This window comes from Marmota flaviventris, chromosome 2, assembly GCF_047511675.1.
Source record: "Marmota flaviventris isolate mMarFla1 chromosome 2, mMarFla1.hap1, whole genome shotgun sequence".
Lineage (NCBI taxonomy): Eukaryota > Metazoa > Chordata > Mammalia > Rodentia > Sciuridae > Marmota > Marmota flaviventris.
Genome location: NC_092499.1, coordinates 88,857,660 through 88,876,362, shown reverse-complemented (window position 1 = coordinate 88,876,362; position 18,703 = coordinate 88,857,660). Strand labels below are relative to the sequence as shown.

Genomic DNA, 18,703 nt, shown 5'->3' with positions numbered 1-18,703 from the left:
AAGGGAATCAACTTTTTCATCCCTTTCTCCTTTCAGCCAGCTAGAATATAGGTGTGAAAGCTAGAATTTGGACAGCTATGGGAGACCATGAGGGGCATAATGATGATGGGACAACAGCAAAATAGAAGAGGTCTTAGACTCTGGACTTCTACATGCAAAAATATTAACTTTGTTGTTAAATTTTACTGTCATATGTGGCCAAACTTAATCCTATCTGTTACAATCTCACTGAAAGAAAAACAAACAAAACCCCTAAACAAAATCCCCAAACCACTCAGAGAATAGTGCTTCCAGAGATTAGAGCAGAATATTTGTTAGGCTTTTCTCAAGCAAATAGAAAAATTTCTCAGCATGTGAAGAGGCATTTTGCAAGATGTGTTTAGGATACCAAGAATCAGCTCATATTAGGGCATTTAAGGACTCTGGGAGTTGAAGAGAATTTGATTAAAAATCTTACAGCCCAGGTATACTGAGCGGATACTGGGAGTAGGCTGGGGGAGGTCTCCTTTATGCATAGAAGACAAATGGTCATTAGAATGCTAAAAAAATTGTTGACTTAACCTGCACAAAGAAATTATGCATTCCTGGGATATTTGCAGGCAAACAAACACAAAGTAACAGGCAACCAAAACCTTTTGAGAGCATTAAAGGAGAGGAAAAACACAGGTTGTATCATTTGTAAATATATAACATCATAAATGAGAAAAAAAATTGTTCTGAACACTGGAAATGCAGGTGACACGAATACAGAATAAGAAGTCATTTAAAAAAAAAAGAAGTCATTTAGAGAAGATCATATATTGCTATAAGATATGAATTATATTTGCTTCCTAATAGGATCATAAACTTTGATACCCTCCTGATATGTTACAATATAGTTAAACAAATCCTCAAGCATATTAAAAAGTAAAATAGATGCAAATTCAGTCCTAAAACTTAACATAAAGGTGGCATTTCAAATTAGTAGTGAAAAAGACTGAAAATCTCAACTGATTGACTAACTGGGGGTGTGGAAGATTACACAAAGAGGGTGACCTAGACCTACATGATAGAGCTAAGGTGGAATTTTTTTTTTAAATGATATTTTTATATTTATTTTTGTGGCATTTAGGATTAAACTTAGCTGTACCAGTGAACTTCATCCCCAACCTTTGTAAGAATTTTTTATTTTGAGATACAGTCTAAGTTACCCCGGCTGGACTTGAACTTGTGATCCTCCTGCTTCAGCTTCCTGAGTAGCTGAGATTTACAGACATGCAGCACAATACCCACCTACACCCAGTTATTTCTATATTTATTTGATGAAAATTTAAAAATGAAGTCATGAAAAATTAAATAAAATCTCAAAAAATCGTTTTTGTTTGGTAACATTGGGGCAGAGAAGTTTTTTCTTAGGGGAAAAAATCCAAAGTGACAACAATACAAAAAATAGTTCATTTTGATTCCATTAAAAATGTTTAATTGTGGGCTGGGGATGTGGCTCAAGTGGTAGCACGCTCGCCTGGCATGCGTGCGGCCCGGGTTCGATCCTCAGCACCACATATAAACAAAGATGTTTTGTCTGCCGAAAACTAAAAAATAAATATTAAAATTCTCTCTCTCTCTCTTAAAAAAAAAAAAGTTTAATTGTGTAAATTACATAAATATAAAATATGCATGTTTAATCAGGGTAAATATTTATAATATATGATGACTCAAAATGATAATTTTCCTAACATATATCTGCCTACCTCTTACAAATAAGAAGATACACCGCAGAATAGAAAAATAAAAGAACACAAACAATTCATAGAAAAAAAAATCAATGGCGTACAAACAAAGGTGAGCTATATAATTTATAACCAAAGAAATAAAAATTAAAACGTTTCATTGATCTACTAGCAAAGATGAAAAAGTCTGATATATACAATGATAGCGAAGAAGAAGGAAAACAAACGCTCGTCTAGTGTGTGTGAGGCACTGGGTTGGATCCTCATCACCACACAAAAATAAATAAGTAAAATAAAGGTATTGTGTCCATCTACAACTAAAAAAATATTAAAAAATAAATTATAAGGGAGCAGTCCCTTTGCTGATATGGAAAGCTAGCCAAGATAAATAACAATAATAATTTATAACTGTCTTTTAACTATAAGTTATAGTTTAAACTAGTGGTATCCAAACTTTTTTATTTATAGCATAATTTTTAGTACATGACTCCAAATGTTTCTTTATAAATGATATACATATGCTAAACTGAATTTACATTATAACACTACCCAAAAAATTTTTTAAAATCTCTTTGAAGGTATTGGCAGCAAATTTGGCCAGAATCGATACAAGATTATTAATAGTCTTTGTCTTGTTTAGTGTGAAAGTTGAATATTCATTCTTGATTTTTGGATGCTGCCCAAAACTTGGAGGAAGGCATTAGATAGTGTGGAACATGTACCCATGAATGTGAACAGGAACAATTCTGAAAGCCATCAGGCCTCAGGCGTTCTGGATAAAGGATTGTGGACCTGCATAACCCTTCCCTAAAGACTAGCAAATAGCAGGTGCTAATAAGGACTTGTTGAATGAGTAAACTCTGACTCATCCATCAATTATTTTCTTATGAGGCCTATACAGGTGATCATATTCCTAAAGATTCATGGCCACAGATGCTATCCAATACTTCTGCCTGCCTTTTATAGTTTTTGCTTCTTTTGTGTATTTTTATATCTTTTTATAAAAACCATTAGCTATAAATTCTTGGGCTTACTGACATCAGCTATAAATTAATGGGATGATCAGTGTCTCTACCCAAAAGCAGCTGCTTCTTCCCTCCTATTTTCTCGAGCATTAGGAGCAGATAATAAGCTCTGTATAAAGTAAACTGGCTCTGAATGAAGTCTCAGGGGTTTTGCACTGAGTTGGGTGCACACTTGTAACAAAAATTTTAGCTGCTTAATGGGTCTACTTCCTGGTTCTCAATGTTTGGGAATAGAGAAGTTGCCAGATGACCAGTAAATTAATTTATTATTTTACTATAAACATGTATAAGCAGTATACACAGTTAAAAATAATTCTGGAAATTAAGTACTGGAAAAGTAACCTCCCTGAGGGCAGGATTTTTGTCTGTTTTGCCCAGTTTCATTCCCATGGTGTATCACAGTATTTAATAGAAGAAGGAAGAAGCATGTTGGGTTGGGAGAATTTTCTGCCCTTACAGAAGGCAGATGTGTAGATAAGGCAGAAGCTGTAAAATGCTCGAATTAAAGGCAGATGAAGCAAGTAATATTTTTAAATGACAATGTTTAGAAACATATTAGTTTGGCAGATCAACTCTTCAAGAATGGGGGAAACAGTATCAGAAGCTTACGGTGTATCTTAACTTCCAGAAAAAAAGGAAAATGATATTTTAAGCCAACTGGCCACTTAAAAAGATCTAGACTCAATATAACTTCTCTGGTAAACTTCCAAGACGAATGCATTCTATAGTGTTCTCAGCTAACTGCCTCAAAGGAAGGCACAGAAAGTTCTGCCATACCGAAAACATGAGGATGCCTAGGAGTGAGGTAAGAATTACGACTTGTACAGTTCTGAATACATAGGTGAGCCCTAGGAATTCTGATTGAAAGCCCAAGGCCTGTGCAAGCGCTCCCAAAGCGTTCCCAGGCCAAAGTAGCATTGGGTGACTGTGAACGTGCTACTATATCCTCCTCGAGAACTCAGGGGGTGGGAGGGAGAAGGCAAAGTTGGAAAAAGGCAGGGATGTTTGGGGGTCAGTAGGAATAAGAAATGGTGCCAAGTAAGACTCGGAAAAATCTCCAAATTCGGTCTAGGTAGGGGGTCTAGAGACCAGCTAAGGTTCGAGGACAGAGTGTGAGCATGGGTGGAATTAGAGGAATGAAAAAAAACACTGCAGAATCCTAAAGGGGCCGCCCAAACTGTAAACCTCAGGGTTAAGGGAGGCCGGGCTGTAGGAAGCCAGCTCAGGCCAGATCCGCCACGTTCCTACCGGTCCGCACGCGTTCAGCCGCAGGTCTTGGAAGTCGGCTCCGTATATAGCTTCCAGGGCCTGCAGCTCGTGGTCCTGCCGCTGCGGGTAGCTCTCCTGAGGTTCATCCCGGCCGCGCCCGGGAACCCCGCGGCCCCCAGTCATGGCTACGCGGCTGCCAAGACAGGGCGGCCTGGCAGTGGCAGCTACCGGCCCTAGGCGGGCTGGGGGGCGGGGCCCGGTGCCGGAGACGGGCCTGTGGGCGGGGCCGAGAAGAGGCGGGTTCATGGGCGGGACTCCACGCCAGGGGCGGGATTGGGGCGGAATTGGGGCGGGATTGCGTCTGGGAGCAGCGCGGAGTCTTGAGGCTGGAAGAACCCTGGCTGACCCAGGCTGGGAGCAAGCCTTGCTCACAATCTGCAGGAGAAAAGCAAGTAAAGGAACTCCATGAATGTGGGCGAACAAATTACGCAGATTGGAATGAAAGTACCAGATTGGATAGTTTTCACGAAACAAGTCTCTTTAACAGAAGTGCCTTAGTCTCCCAGATAACTTTTGATTCTTTCTAAAAAGGAATAAAATTTATTCTTTTTTTTTTGGGGGGGGGGATTTTATTTAGAGAAAGGGTCTCACTGAGTTGCTTAGCACCTCGATTTTGCTGAGGCTGGCTTTGAACTCCCAGTCCTCCTGCCTTAGCCTCCCAAGCCACTGAGATTATAGGCGTGTGCCATTGTGCCTGGCTAATCTTAATGGGTGAAAGGAAAGTGACCACAACACTTAGAGCAACCAAGAGATCTTTATTGCAGCAGTGCAACAGAGGAGAAAAGAAAGAGAAGAGAGAGAGAAAAAGAGAGAGAGTGCAAGAGAGAGACAGAGAAAGCAAGGGAGATAGCAAGAGAGAGAGGGGCCCGGCAGGAGGGAGTTTTTATAGCCCAAATCTAATGAGGTCTCTGGGTCTGCAAGCTGCCTTGTTAGCACAAGGGGGGTTACGTGTTTGGCCTTGAGCAGGGGGTTGAGTGTTCAGCCTTGAGCGGGGGCTTAGGCATTTGGGCTTGAAGCAAATAGTTGATAAAGAACCAGACAGAGGGTTTGAGAGGGCAGGTCATCCTGCAGCTAACTTTGTTTGGCATGCCTTGCAGACGGCTTACTCAGCCTGTCCTGCACCTAACATTCCTCCCTTTTCGTTTTTCTAAGTGACATGGGGGACAGTGTAAAGTCCTCTGACTACTTCCTGCTTAATGGTGGGCGGTGTTGGGCCTAGAAGGGAAAGTGGAGGAATGTTCGGGGGACAGGTCTGAGAACACCAGGGCAGCCAAAAATAACACTCAGTGGCTATAGATAACTACTTAGGTAGGGGTAAAGTCCATAAAAGTTCCTTGAAGCCCCAAGTCCTCAATGGCATCAAACAAGTCCTGGGTGGAGGAGATTCTTGGTATCAGCCATTGGTCCTGTTGTAGGGACTCTAGGAAGTAACAGAGGTGGCTTAGTTGAATCCAGTAATGTTAAGGGTGACAGCCCAATTGCAGCCAGTGGAAGGACAATCACCTTGACCCATAAACTGAAAGTGGGTGGTGTCATCCTGGTGCCATGTCGCTTGGATGTTAAAGCACCATCTGTGATTGGGATAGAAACTTGAGAGAGATTAATGATTAGTAAAAGAAGACGAGAGTTGGCGAGAAATTTTGAGTTTGGTGGGCGTGGTGGAAGTCCAGGAGTGGACATTTGGAACAAGTGCCTTTTTAAGGTGGGAGACATGATACCAGAGAGAGTGTCTAAATGCTTGGTTACCATTTGGGTAGTAAGTATGACTGTATGGGGTCCCGTCCAAGGAGGTTCCAATGATTGAGAATGCAGTTCCTGAAGTAAGACTGAGTCACCGAGTTGAAGAGAGTCCAATTCAGTTTGTGGTTGTGCTGGGATTGAGGCAATGAATGGCGCAGGAAGGCACTGGTCTGCATGTTCCCTTAGGAGTTTGTGTAGAAGTGTGAGATAGGGCAGGTAGGGCACAGGGGAGGAGGAGTGACTGTAAAGCTTTGGGTGGTAAGAAAGGGCATCCATAGAATTGCTCAAAGGGGCTAAGGCCTGAGGGAGCTCTATGGGGCTGCCTGAAATCAGGTGAGGGCCAACGGCAGGAGATTGGGTCAGGAGAGCCTAAGTTCAATAGCAAGTTTAGTGAGATGATCTTTCCTAAGTTCAATAGCAACTTTAGTGAGATGATCTTTGAGAATGCCGTTAGGCCTCTCAACTTTACCCAAGGATTGGGGTTGGTGGGAGATGTGGAGCCTCCAAGTGATGTTGAGGCCTTTGGAGACTAGTTGAACAACCTGAGAAGTGAGAGCTGGACCATTGTCTCACTGGATGGAGGCGGGAAGTTTCAACCTGGGAATGATCCCCTCAATGAGGATGGAGGCAATGGTGTCAGCAATTTCCCTGGAGGTAGGGAAGGCATCTATCCAACCTGAAAAGTATCAACCAAAGTAAGTAGGTAGTGAAGCTTTTTGTGCCTAGGCACATGAGTGAAGTTGATCTACCAGTCTTCGCCTGGCTGGTGGCTCCTCATCTGAGGTGTGGGGAGTTTAGGTTTGATGCTTCCTTGTGGGGATGCTGTAGAGCAGACTGAACAAGCAAAGTGGACCTGCTGGAGAGTAGTTCTCATTCCTAGGAAGTGAAAGAAGGGTTGTAAAACCTGGAAAAGGGGTTAGAGAGGGTTTTAGGTGAGGTCAGAGTCTCTGGAGCTAGAGGAGTTGGTCATGAGTCATAGGTCTCCATCTTGGGCATCAGGGGCTGGTAGTCTTAAAGAAGTAATTGATTGACTGACTGGTTGGTGAATTTGTGTATCTGATCTTGCAGAAACTTCTGTAGGCAATTTAATAGACATGGTCCTATTAGGAGAAACATAAAGAGGACTAATAGGGGTCCTGTGATGGGGAGGAGCCAAGGCCATACTTGACTGAACATTCCCCATGGAGCCTGTTGGCCTGGTTGCTGTCTCCTCTTTTTTAGCTGTTCTTTGTCCTTCATTACCCCCAGGAATGACTGTGTTTTGGCTTAACTGGTTTTGGTAGGTGTTTAAGATCAAGCTGGTCAAAATTGACTTTGTTTCTATCTATTGTTAAGAGTCAGCTGAGTTCCCATAGGGGTCACTCGTGGGGGAACTTGAGAGCAGCTTCTTAGTTCTGCTAGTGCCATTTGCGCTAGGATGGGTCCAGGTCTTGCTTGACCATGTGGCTTCCCTTGGAAGCATCAGGGATGTCTCCTGTCTCCAATGACCCTCCTCTTCATAGCAAATGCACTGATTGGCTTTTCATTCTCCAGTGGTCTCATTAATCTCCCTGATCAGGAGGTTATGTGGCCCAGAGTTGCAAAGCTCTTTAGAGAAGTTCCCTGTTCCCTGGATTCAGACTGACTCAGAGGACCAGAGCAAAATATTCGTTTTCTTGGCCATTTTAATTTAAGTTTAAGTCTTGATCTTAAACATCCAGCAAAGTCAGTTTCACCTTAAATTAAGAGTACTGGGCTTTAGCTGAAGTCTGGCCTACTTTGGAGTCATTCTGACATGTAGTAAGATGGGAGGCAGAGCCTTATCTCAGGTAAGCCAGGGCTCTTTATAAATCTTAGGTAAAGTGTTCTATCATTGAAGCTGATCTTTTTTTTTTTTAATTATTATTTTATAAAGTTTACATATATTGTTGCTTGATGTCACATGAATACTAGCTATCACAATATGATATTACATTTAAATTGTACCCAGTGTATAGAACTTTATATTAATCTTATTGATAACAGGTCCAGTTAAAGAAAATTAAATGATATAAATAAATCTCCAACATGTTATTCTTATAAGCCTAAAATTACCATGCAACCTTTTGGAGAACATCAGCTTCATATAATAATTTTTTAAGCTTCTATCTTAAAGACTTATATACCTGGAAAATATGAATATATTTAATATACAAAGAAAAGTAATAGTACCACAATTATATTTGTAAGGGTCCGGCGAACGTCGGAGGAAGAGACCACCAAGAGACCGGCTCATGCAACCGCAAAAGGGGATTTATTGAGGATCCAATCCAGCGCGCTGGGGCTCCAGGCTCACTCAAGAAGGGAGAGTGGCCAAGAGCCCCAAGCAGGGGTTGAGCAGTGCTTAAGTACACTTTTTGGGGAGGGTGGGGGCTTTGCATACATCAGAGCAAATCATCATGAGGCGCGGGAAAATCAAACAACAATTCTTAAACATGATTAGTACATTCATTGGCAGGAACAGGTCGGGCGGGAGTGATAGGTCAATCCTAAGAAGGGGGGGTACATTCAAACTGATTGGTTTGGGCCCTGAGATGCCTACGTGCCAAGCTGCACAGGGTCCTAGGTTATTAAACAACTAAATGGTCAGGGGGAATATCTACTGGGCAGTCCTGGGAATTGTCCTAACAGCTACAGGAATTTCAGGTTTTGGGTGTAGCATAGGAACTTAACAATACCTGGTCCTTTACATTTTAACTCAGGCTTTGCAGCTTAGAAACTTTACAATACCCGGTCTTTTACACTTTAACTTCAATTTCTTTTACTCTTTCGTATTGATGTTTTTATATTATCAAGTTTAGCTCTTAAAGAAATAACATATTACAATATTGCAAAATAACAGTTGTTGTTTAACCATAGTTGTATAATGCTTAATTCCTTCAAGATTACTTACTCAAAAAACTTACATATATAACCAACATACATAGACCTTCTTTATCACTTGCTTAAACCCTCTTATTTACTTAATAGACTCTCTTATCCAGAAACACCTTTTCCTTCTATTAAATCCATACTTAGAACCTTCTAATTTCTCTTTCCCATCTGTTAACTCTTTCTTTATTCACACTTTGAAATAATCCTTGTAAATTTCTGAATTTAGGCAAATTATTCCATTTTAATAAGAGATATTTTGTTATTTGCAGTACACAATTAATCACATCTGTTGACCATTTCATGAAAACATAAACAATGTTTAAGTGTATAGAATTATACACAATTATATTGTTGTAGGGCCTGGTAGGGAGGGGGTAGACGAGAAGGCGGGGTTGAGAGCAGCTAGGGTGGATCCAAGAATGAAGAAGGAGATGTGAAAGAATAATGGGAAAGGGGTTTGGGATTTTCCCTAGCAAGGAAAACTTGAGCAGTAGAACAGGTAGAGCAGAGGGGAAGATGGGAATGAATATCCTAAAAAGCCTATAAGGGACTTTAATCCTTAGTAACCTGTTTTCAGTGATGACAAAGCAACTTTAAAGGCCATTTTCACCAGATCTTGGATAGGGGTCTGAGGGCTCTCCCCAGCTCTTTTGAGCTTTCGGTTAGCTGGTAAGAGGACCTGGTGGGACCCAGTGTGGGTGCTAACGGTAGAAGAGAGGAGTGAGTGGGTGGAGGGATTCCTTCAGTAACTGCTACCTCAGCAAGGGGGCAACAGTCTGAGGAAGGGTGGTGGTGTACGTTTTTGATCTAGTAATTGGAGGGGAGAAAGCAGGTTATTGAGGGGGGGGAGACGGTGGAGAGGCTGGCGCAGAAGGCTGAGGGTGAGGACCTATTTGAGCCGGGCGATAGGGTGGAGGTTCATCAGCAGGGTTAAAGTAGTGGATGAATCTGGAGGAGGAGAAAGTTGGGGGATCGGTGGTTGGGAGAGTTGGTTTGCAAGCTGGAAGAATTTGTAGAGGTTTGCAAGAGATGCAGAGAGCAGGATTGGATCGGAGCAAGAAGAAAGTGATCTCTACCCATTTTTTCGAATGCTCACAGTAATTGTAGAGATCCCTTAGAGTGGAGGGACCCAGGGACCCAAAAGGGGGCCATCTGCTTTGGTTGTTTAAGAGATAAGTGGGCCAGGCCTGGGTGCTATATTTGAGCAACTTTGGGGGTTTGATGTCTGGTGTCAACGAGAGGGTTTTGAGGTTATCCAAGAGGCATTGTAGGGGAGAGTCGACCAGCAGAGAGGGTACATTACCCATGTCGCAAATGTAGTGTAAGGAGGAGGGAAGAGGACGCAAACATAGTATAGGGGAGAAGGAAGGAGACGCAAACGTAGTATAAGGGAGAGGGAAGGAGACACGAAGATAGTGTAAGAGAGAAGGAGGAAACTGATTTATCGGCAAAAGGGGCATCCCCGCTAGATCCAAAAATCAGGAGTGCCTTAGTGGCAGGTTCGAGCTGCAGAGATTGGTCGTCACCGAATCCTGACAGTCGAAGCTCTCGTCCTGGATGGAGCCGGAGCCGTGGGAGACCTTGGCCAAGGCTTTTCGGGACCCCTCCTGGAGAGACCAGATACTCCCAGGGCCGGAAAGAGGGGAAAGAGAGAGACAGGGCAAGAGAGAGGAAGGGGAGGGTAAGCGTCTCTCTAGGCCGAGTCTTGAAGGTGCGAGGATTAGGGCTTTAGGAGAGCCACCAAGACCATGAAGGTCTGGGTGGGGTGTGATGTTCAGTTCTCTGTTATGTGTCCCTGGAGGTTACAGAGTCCTTTGAGGGAGACCTACAAAGCCTATGCTGGTTAACTACCAGCTGGAAAGGGAAGGGAATTATAATTTTGAACCCAGGAGTCTATTCTGCCCTAGGAAGGAGTCCCTGAGGGCCACCGTGGCCTTAAAGGCTGTGGTGGGGTGTTTTCCTCCCCGCAGGTGGGCAAAGAGGTTTGCCGGAATTTAATAGCAAATCTGTAGGTACAATGGTCAAATCCTCCCGACACTACCATTGGGTTTAGGACTCCAGGAAGGGGAAACTCACCAATCGAAGGCCGGTGGTGGATGGAGTTCTGGCGATCGAGAAAATGGATTCAGGTCATCCGGTGAGTGGCACTTCCGAAGGAAGAGGGACCCAAAAGTGGGTTTTAACCCTCTCCAGGGTTTTCGGCACCAATGAAAGGAAAGTGACCACAACACTCAGAGCAACCAAGAGATCTTTATTGCAGCAGTGCAACAGAGGAGAAAAGAAAGAAAGAGAAGAGAGAGAGAGAGAGAGAGAGAGAGAGAGAGAGAGAGAGAAAGCAAGGGAGATAGCAAGAGAGAGAAGGGCCCGGCAGGAGGGAGTTTTTATGAGGTCTCTGGGTCTGCAAGCTGCCTTGTTGGCACCAGGGGGGTTACGTGTTTGGCCTTGAGCAGGGGGTTGAGTGTTCAGCCTTGAGCGGGGGCTTGGGCATTTGGGCTTGAAGCAAATAGTTGATAAAGAACCAGACAGAGGGTTTGAGAGGGCAGATCATCCTGCAGCTAACTTTGTTTGGCATGCCCTGCAGACAGCTTACTCAGCCTGTCCTGCACCTAACAAAGGGCATATTTGTCATGACCAGGAATATAGGAAGTGTTATGCTAGCTTCTGAAATGAACTATAAAGAGGAGTCCCCTAAAGGGGTTTAGAAAGCAAAATATTCTTTTACAACTAAATAGCTTCTCAAGGTGACTCCTTTGAGGGTGATAATATTCATGGATGGATATTTTAGTTTGGCACATTTGCTATTAAAAATTAAGTCTGATTTGCTTTATGATCACAGTGTTTGTGCACATGTATGTGCATATGTATATGTCTGTGTGGGACTATTGAGGCTTCCTGAGGAGGGAAGGGAAGGTCATTCAATTTCCCACTTCCCTGAAATACTTGATGAATTTAATAGCAAATCTGTAGGTACAAGGACAATTAGAAACTCAGATCCATAGAAAACTGATTTCCTGTTCCATATATTGGAGTAATTTGGAATACACGATGTTATGGTTTAGATAGGTATCCCCCATTGTGAGACAATGCAAAAAAGTATATAGATGGAATGGTTGGGTTATAAGAGCTTTAATCCAATCAGTGAATTAATCCCCTATAGGGACTAGATGAGTGGTAACTGAAGGCAGGTAGGGTATGATTGAAGGAGGTAGGTCACTGGGGTGTGTTTTGCGGGTATATATTTTGTCCCTGGTTAATTAAGTCAGAGTCTCTCTCTCTCTCTCTCTCTCTCTCTCTCTCTCTCTCTCTCTCTCTCTCTCTCTGATGGCCATGTCCTGAGTGGGTTTCCTCATCCACACACTTCCGCCATGTATGTTATTCTCCCTCACCCTGGCCTGGAGGGAATGGAGCTGGCAGTCAATGAACTGAGACCTCTGAAACTGTGAGCCCAAAGTAAACTTTCCTCTTCCAGTTGTTCTTTTCATGTCTTTTGGTCACAGCAGCAAAAAGCTAACTAAAATAGATGATACATTTTAAACAGATAATTGTTTTGATGGTAAATTACTATATACCAAACTAAGAATCATAAATGTTTAGCCCAATGATGAAAAGGTTAAATTCCAAACTTCTGTCCTTTGTTTATTGCAAAATAAGTGATTCTTTCATTTTTTTGAAATATAGGGCTTGTTATATAATATTTTCTTTAGATCTACAGATGTTTTTATTTTTTATGTTTTGGTGCTGGGGATTTAACTCAGAGCTTTGTATATGCTCACTGATACCACTGAGCTACATTCTAGGACAGATAATTTTTTAAAGGTTGGAAGGTGATGCTTTTTTCCTCTTGGACATTTTTTCTTTAAACATCAATAAACAGGAATTCATCTTGCATAGTTACCCTTTATTGCTATTGTACAATGTGCCAGACATTGTCAGGATTTTCATTAATTAAATTCTTTATTGCCCTCAAAACAACTTTGCAAAATAGGCATTTTTAAGCTGGATTTAGAGAGGCAAAACAACTATCCAATGTTATTTGAACACAACTGGAAATGGTGAAGTGGTCATTCAAACCCAGGGCCAGGATTTATGCTCCTGATACCCCAACCACTGTGCACACTATAATGAACTCTTTAATCTTGAGAAAGTTGGTAGTTTTTCCTGTGTAAACTAGGTTTCCAGAAAAAGAGAAATAGGTTTTCTGCTATATTAAGCTTTAGTGCTCTCCAAAAATCCATTTAAACAATACAAGTTTATCAGAGACCAATGTTTTTGGATGTAAAAATCTCAATATTTCAACTCAAAGATGCCCAGAGTTTCTATTATCTGCTACCACTTTCATTTCACAAGGACTTAAGAGATCCTTATTGCCACTGTCAATATTCACAGAGATTTTTAAAAGTCCTGACTCAATATCTTCTTCTGTTCCCAGAAATAAAATAAACTGTGCTTTTAAATATTTAGTCCCCAGTTTTTATAACTATATCTGCCAGGATATGTTGGGTTATGCTGTAATAGTGTGTAACTGTAAAAATCTTGGTTGCTTGGTATAATAAATATTTACTTCCTGCTCATACCAAATTTTTCATGAGTTTGGTTGGTCCTCCAGGGTATGTGCCCTCCTATATGGTGATTCAGAGACATAAGCTGCTTCCATCTTTTGGCTCTTCCATTTCAACACAAGGCCCCTTCCACAATCACAATGGCAGGGAAGAAGAGAGACTTGAGAATCACAAATAGTGTTTCACTGTCTCAGCCCACAAACGACTCCACAACCGCTCATATTTTATTAGTCATAATAGTCACATGAACCTGCCCACCTGCAATTTGCAGCTGAGAAATACATTCTTCTGTGTGGCTCCAAGAAGAGGACAGTGAAATATTATTGAATGTTTGTGATGTCTACATAATAACCTGCAATATCTATTCTTTCATATAGGCATAGAAATAGTCATTTGAAAATAGAACTGCTTATTCCAGACGGGTAGCCAAGTGCCATAAAGACTTTTCTCAGCATGCTGCTTTTGGGCTTATCACACAAAAATACTTACATTTCTCCAGCTTTTCTCTTCTGTCATTAGTAAAAGGCCACACAGGGGCATGTGAAGGATAGGAGGGAAGAAGTAAGGGAAAATAAAACCCATTGGATCCACCTCACTTACCATGTTGGGCTTTGCAATTACTATCAATCCTAAGAATAAAGGAAAAAGTTGAAAAGGAAAGAGTTATTTTTAAAAAATTACTTATTGCATTAGGGTTCTCCAAAGAGAACATAACAAACAGGATAAATATACATATAGAAAGAGATTAATTATGAAGAATTGACCGACACAATCACGGAGCCTAACAAGTTCCAAGATTTGCAGTCAGCAGGATAGAAATTTAGGAGAGCGGGTGGTATAGTTCCAACCCAAGTCTAAATGCCTGAGAACAGAAACACCAATGGTGGAGTTTCAGTCAAAGCCAGCAGGCTCAAGACCCAAGAAGAGCCAATGTTTCAGCTGGAGTCCAGGCACGGCTCAAAGACAGTTCAACAGAAAGAAATGCTACCTAAGTAATATTTTTCTCTTTATTTTATTTTTCTCTTCAGGTCTTCAACTGATTGGACAAGATCCACTCACACAGTGGAGGACAATCTGCTTTATTCAGTCTATTCATTCATATCAATCCCATCCAGAAACACCCTCACAGACACACCTGGAATAATGATTGACTGAATATATGGGTTCCTCATGACCCAGTCAACTTGACACATAAAATTGATCATCACACCTATATTCCAGTGGTTACAAGAAAATCCACAAGCAAGTTTCAATAGGTATATGATTAATTTCAGAACAGATGATTGGGGAAATCTGTAAAAATCTATTGTTTTCCACATACTGCATCCCTAATTGTGTTCGTAACACAGAGCCTTAACATGCGTTAAATGAGTGAACTACAGACACATGTAGAAGAGTAACTTCATTAAATGCTGTGCAGACTGAACAAGGCAGAACTTTGGAGAGGGAGATAGATCTAGAGAATGACTAGAACTTTCCTTGGGGTAGTTAATCCCCAGAACCTCTCACTCCCTCTTTAGGATTCCTCTTTTCCTCAAAAATCTATCACCATGTTTATTATTTCTATGGAAAAATGGATCCTCAGTGCTAATCAACTATATTAATCATGAAACAGGTGTATTAATCAGGGTTTCAGGGTTCTCCAGAGAAATAGAACCAATGAAATATATATATATATATATATATATATATATATATATATATATATATATATCATAGTTTATAGTATTTATTTCATTTATATATATGAAAGAGGATATTGAGAATTGGCTCATGCAATTACAGAGGCTGAGAAGTCCCACAATCTGCCATCTGCAAGGTGGAAACGAAGGAAAGTTGGTAGTGTAATTCAGTGACTACTAAGGCCTGAAGACAGAAGAAGATGGATGTTCCAGTTCAATAAATTGGAATAAATTATAAATAAATTCATCCTTCCTCCTTTCTCTGCTTTTTTGTTCTTTTTATTTTTTATTTATTTTTTTATTCAGGCTGCCAACAAATTGGATGATGTTTACCTACATTGATGAGGTTGGATTTTCTTTACTCAGCCTACTGATTCAAATGTCAGTCTCTCAGAAACACCCTCACAGATACATTCACAAATAATGTTCTATCAGTTATTTGGGCATCTCTTAACCTAGTTAAGTCAACACATAAAATTAGCCATCACATCAAAACTTTGGGAACATAAAGAGGTTTTAAGTTGGGAGGATGCCATCTTAGACTATTCTATGGGAGATGAATGTAAAGAAAAATGACTTGTGATAGCATTTTCTAGAGCTAGAGTCAGAGGTTGCCTTAAAAAAAAACAAAACTGTACTTCATTGTTTATGATTTGCTTTACTGTAGCTTCAGAGGGTTTTGGATAAAATTATCAGCACAAAGTGTGTAGGCTGGTAATTCCAATCATCTGTCCTTAGCTCTGGCCATGTACTTGATTGCTGCCAAGTGTTATTTCCTGGCCAGCTCATATCAACATAACATCTGCTATCGTCTAAATATTGTTTCTTCCCCTCATAAGTTCTATGTTGAAACCTCATCACGAGTGTGAAGTTATGAGGAGACCCCCCTGCTTTAGCAGGTGATTATGTGGTGAGAGCTCACCCTCATGAATGTGATTAGTGCCTTTATAAAAGGGTACTTTTCTAACCATGTGAAGACACAGCTAGAAGGCATGAATTATGAGTCAGAATGCAGTCACTGAATCTGTGGGTACCTTGATTTTGGACATCCAGTTTATAGAACTATGAAAAAAATTTTTGTTGTTGTTGTTTATAAGCTGCAAGGCATTTTGTATAGCAGCCTCCAAGATTATACCTGCAAGTAATTGAAATGGACAGTAATTAATGCATGTAGTTTTTGACCTGTTCAACTTTAATTCCAAATAAGATATCTAAAATGGAACATTTTGTTAAATGTTGTAACATTTCTCATTCCACATACTCTTTTTACAAAAGAGCATACTCCTTATTTTGAGAGTTGTGGTCTACATCCCTCTCCCTTAAACACAGTGATTTTGGGACTGCTTTAATAGAGTGCTGGGTTTCTGTTCTCGCAACTAAAAGGCTTAGGAGTCACTCCAGTTAAACTGGGCTAACTGGGCTGCGCAAAATAACCACACAAGAGACACAAATACCTTTTTCTTTGGGGTCGCTGAGACGGCTCCTCTGACCTTAAGGGTCCACAGCAAGAGAGAAAGCGAGAGCACTGACTCCTTTTATTCAGAAGAAGCTATTCAAATGAGGCAAGGGGTCAGGTTTCAGGGGGCTGAGTCTATCTTCATGATGTCCACTGTCAGCAGGTTGACTGACATCTGGGTAGGCCACACCCAAGGGCACAATAAGAGAAGGGGACACACACAAGGCACTTCCATGGAAGATTCTACCCTAAACAGGGCAAAGGGTTATATTACAAAGAACAGGTGAGCATAGCTTCACCCATGGGGCTGTAGCAAGACACACCTAAGAACCAGGCACCCTCCCTTGAACCCAAGAAGGGTGGGGAAAGCTCTGCCACATTTCTGTGACTGAGCGCCTCAGCATCCAGCCGCCCGGGGAGTGTGACTCTTTCATGTGTGAGGTTGATCTCCCACAATGGAGTATAGTGGAAGTGATGCTATGTGAATTCTGAGATTAGGTCATAAAAGTCAATATGGCTTCCACCTTATTCTCTTAGGACTGTCTTTCTTGGGATGCTATATTGTGGAATATAGTTGTCAGGCTGTGGGAAAGCCAAGCAGATACATGGAGAGGCCACATGTAGATATTTTAGCTGACAGCTCCAGCTAAGTTCCCAGATATCAGGCGACATCTACTTCCAGCCTGTGAGTGAACAGCTTTTAGATTTCAGATTCAGCCAGTGATTTTGAATTACCCTAGTTGATAGCATGTGGAGTTGTTCAAGCTGCTAAATTTGTCGTGGTTTGTTATGCAGTAGTAAATGACCAGACACATATAAATAATACCATTATAACTATATAAATGATACTACTATAGACAATTAACATGTCTTTAAATCATATCCAACCTCTAACATTACATGTCAATCTTAACTTCTCTTGACTCATGATTGTAATGAGTGAAAAGTTCATAGACCACATAGCTGTAAGAATCATGACACATTGTCCTTGGCTCTATTTGTTCCTGAGGCAAACCTTCCTCACATCTGAGAATCATGGTGAGCTCAGTTCATTAGGTTGTTGATACCACTAACTCTATATCCTAACACCAAAATAGGGACTGTAAAGAATTTAGAGGTGTCTTTTCAAAATGAAAATATAGTTTTTTGCTTTCTTCATTTTTTTGTTTTCCCATACCTATATTCCAATTGTTTTGAGTAGGTGCCAGAGGGTGAAGGTAGGTGTTTTTAGACTATTACCAAACAACTCTATTTGCACACAGTCTTCTCCAGCCTTTCCTTAAGGAGTGTGCTGAATGTTGATGAACTACTATTATAATTTGTGCTTTATGATTACAGTATAAGGGGTTTCATTTGAAAAACATGTTTAGCCTCACAGAACTAATTTTAACTACTGGAAATAGCAATTTTTTTGGTGGAGTATAATTAATGTAATTATTAATTTCCCTCTTCTTTTTGGTCTCTGTAAAGTTTAATGTAACTGTTTACATGAAGAATTACCATGTGCAGGTATTGTGAAAATCCAAAGATGTATCTAACATAGATTTCTGCCCTCTAAAGATCAATAAATAAGAAGGGTGACCAGTGAGAGTAAAATAGTCTAACTATAGCAGGATCATCCTTGGGGCAACCAAAAAATAACTAATTTAAATCACTGCTTAAGGGTTATTGTTCATGGAGCTGATCTCGTCATTCACTATGTCAAAGCCTTCTACCATGTACTTCATGCTGTACAAAAGAAACCAGTTGCCATGAAGTCAAACTATGCAAAATCTTTCTTTTCTTGTCACCTTTCTCCTTTTCTTTCTTCTAGATCCATTCTCCTATTTGGTTTCTCTTTTACATTCTTAATTCATTTGTTTATCCCAATTTCCCAGCCTTAGCATCAGCCCACAGGAAGGTGCTTCCTCCCAACTCTTCATTGCCAGAATCCACTACGCTTGGATTATACTGTGTTATGTTTTAGAAAAGAGATCCAATAAAAGAATCTAGGAAACCACGCACTGGGTTCCTATGTTCCACATTTCTTAAATACTTCAGCTACACTTAAGGACTGACAGAGAAGCCAGGAGACTGGGCTCCCTGCAAAGGTGGCAGAGACGTGCAGGCAGCCCAAGCTGACAAGCTCCAGGATAGTAACGGTAGCAATAAATGAAGAGAGGTCGGGGAGGAGTAGGGAGCGTGTCCCAGCCGCCAGACACCAAATCCCGCGGCTCCTACACTTCCCGCAAGGAAGTCACGCTCCGCGGGGCCAAGATGGCGACACCTCCCTCGGCAGCGTGAGGGGCGGAGCAGAGCGTCACGTGACTGTCCCCGCCGGCCGCGCGCCCGGGGTTACCCCAGGCACGCGCCGGTAGCCGGGCGGCCGAGG

The 18,703-nt window shown here is 41.4% G+C and overlaps 1 protein-coding gene across 4 annotated transcripts in view; it reads right to left on the bottom strand.

Annotated features, from left to right (window-relative positions):
• Window positions 1-4,180, bottom strand: part of Eif2ak4 (eukaryotic translation initiation factor 2 alpha kinase 4) — a 104,517-nt gene extending 100,337 nt beyond the window's left edge. For all 4 annotated transcript variants that reach the window (XM_027925721.2, XM_071608081.1, XM_071608083.1 and 1 more), the window contains exon 1: window positions 3,983-4,180. In XM_027925721.2, the coding sequence (XP_027781522.2) occupies window positions 3,983-4,126 (144 nt within the window). In that variant the 5' untranslated portion in view covers window positions 4,127-4,180. The remainder of the gene's footprint in view (window positions 1-3,982) is intronic.
• Between the last annotated feature and the right edge of the window lie 14,523 nt (window positions 4,181-18,703).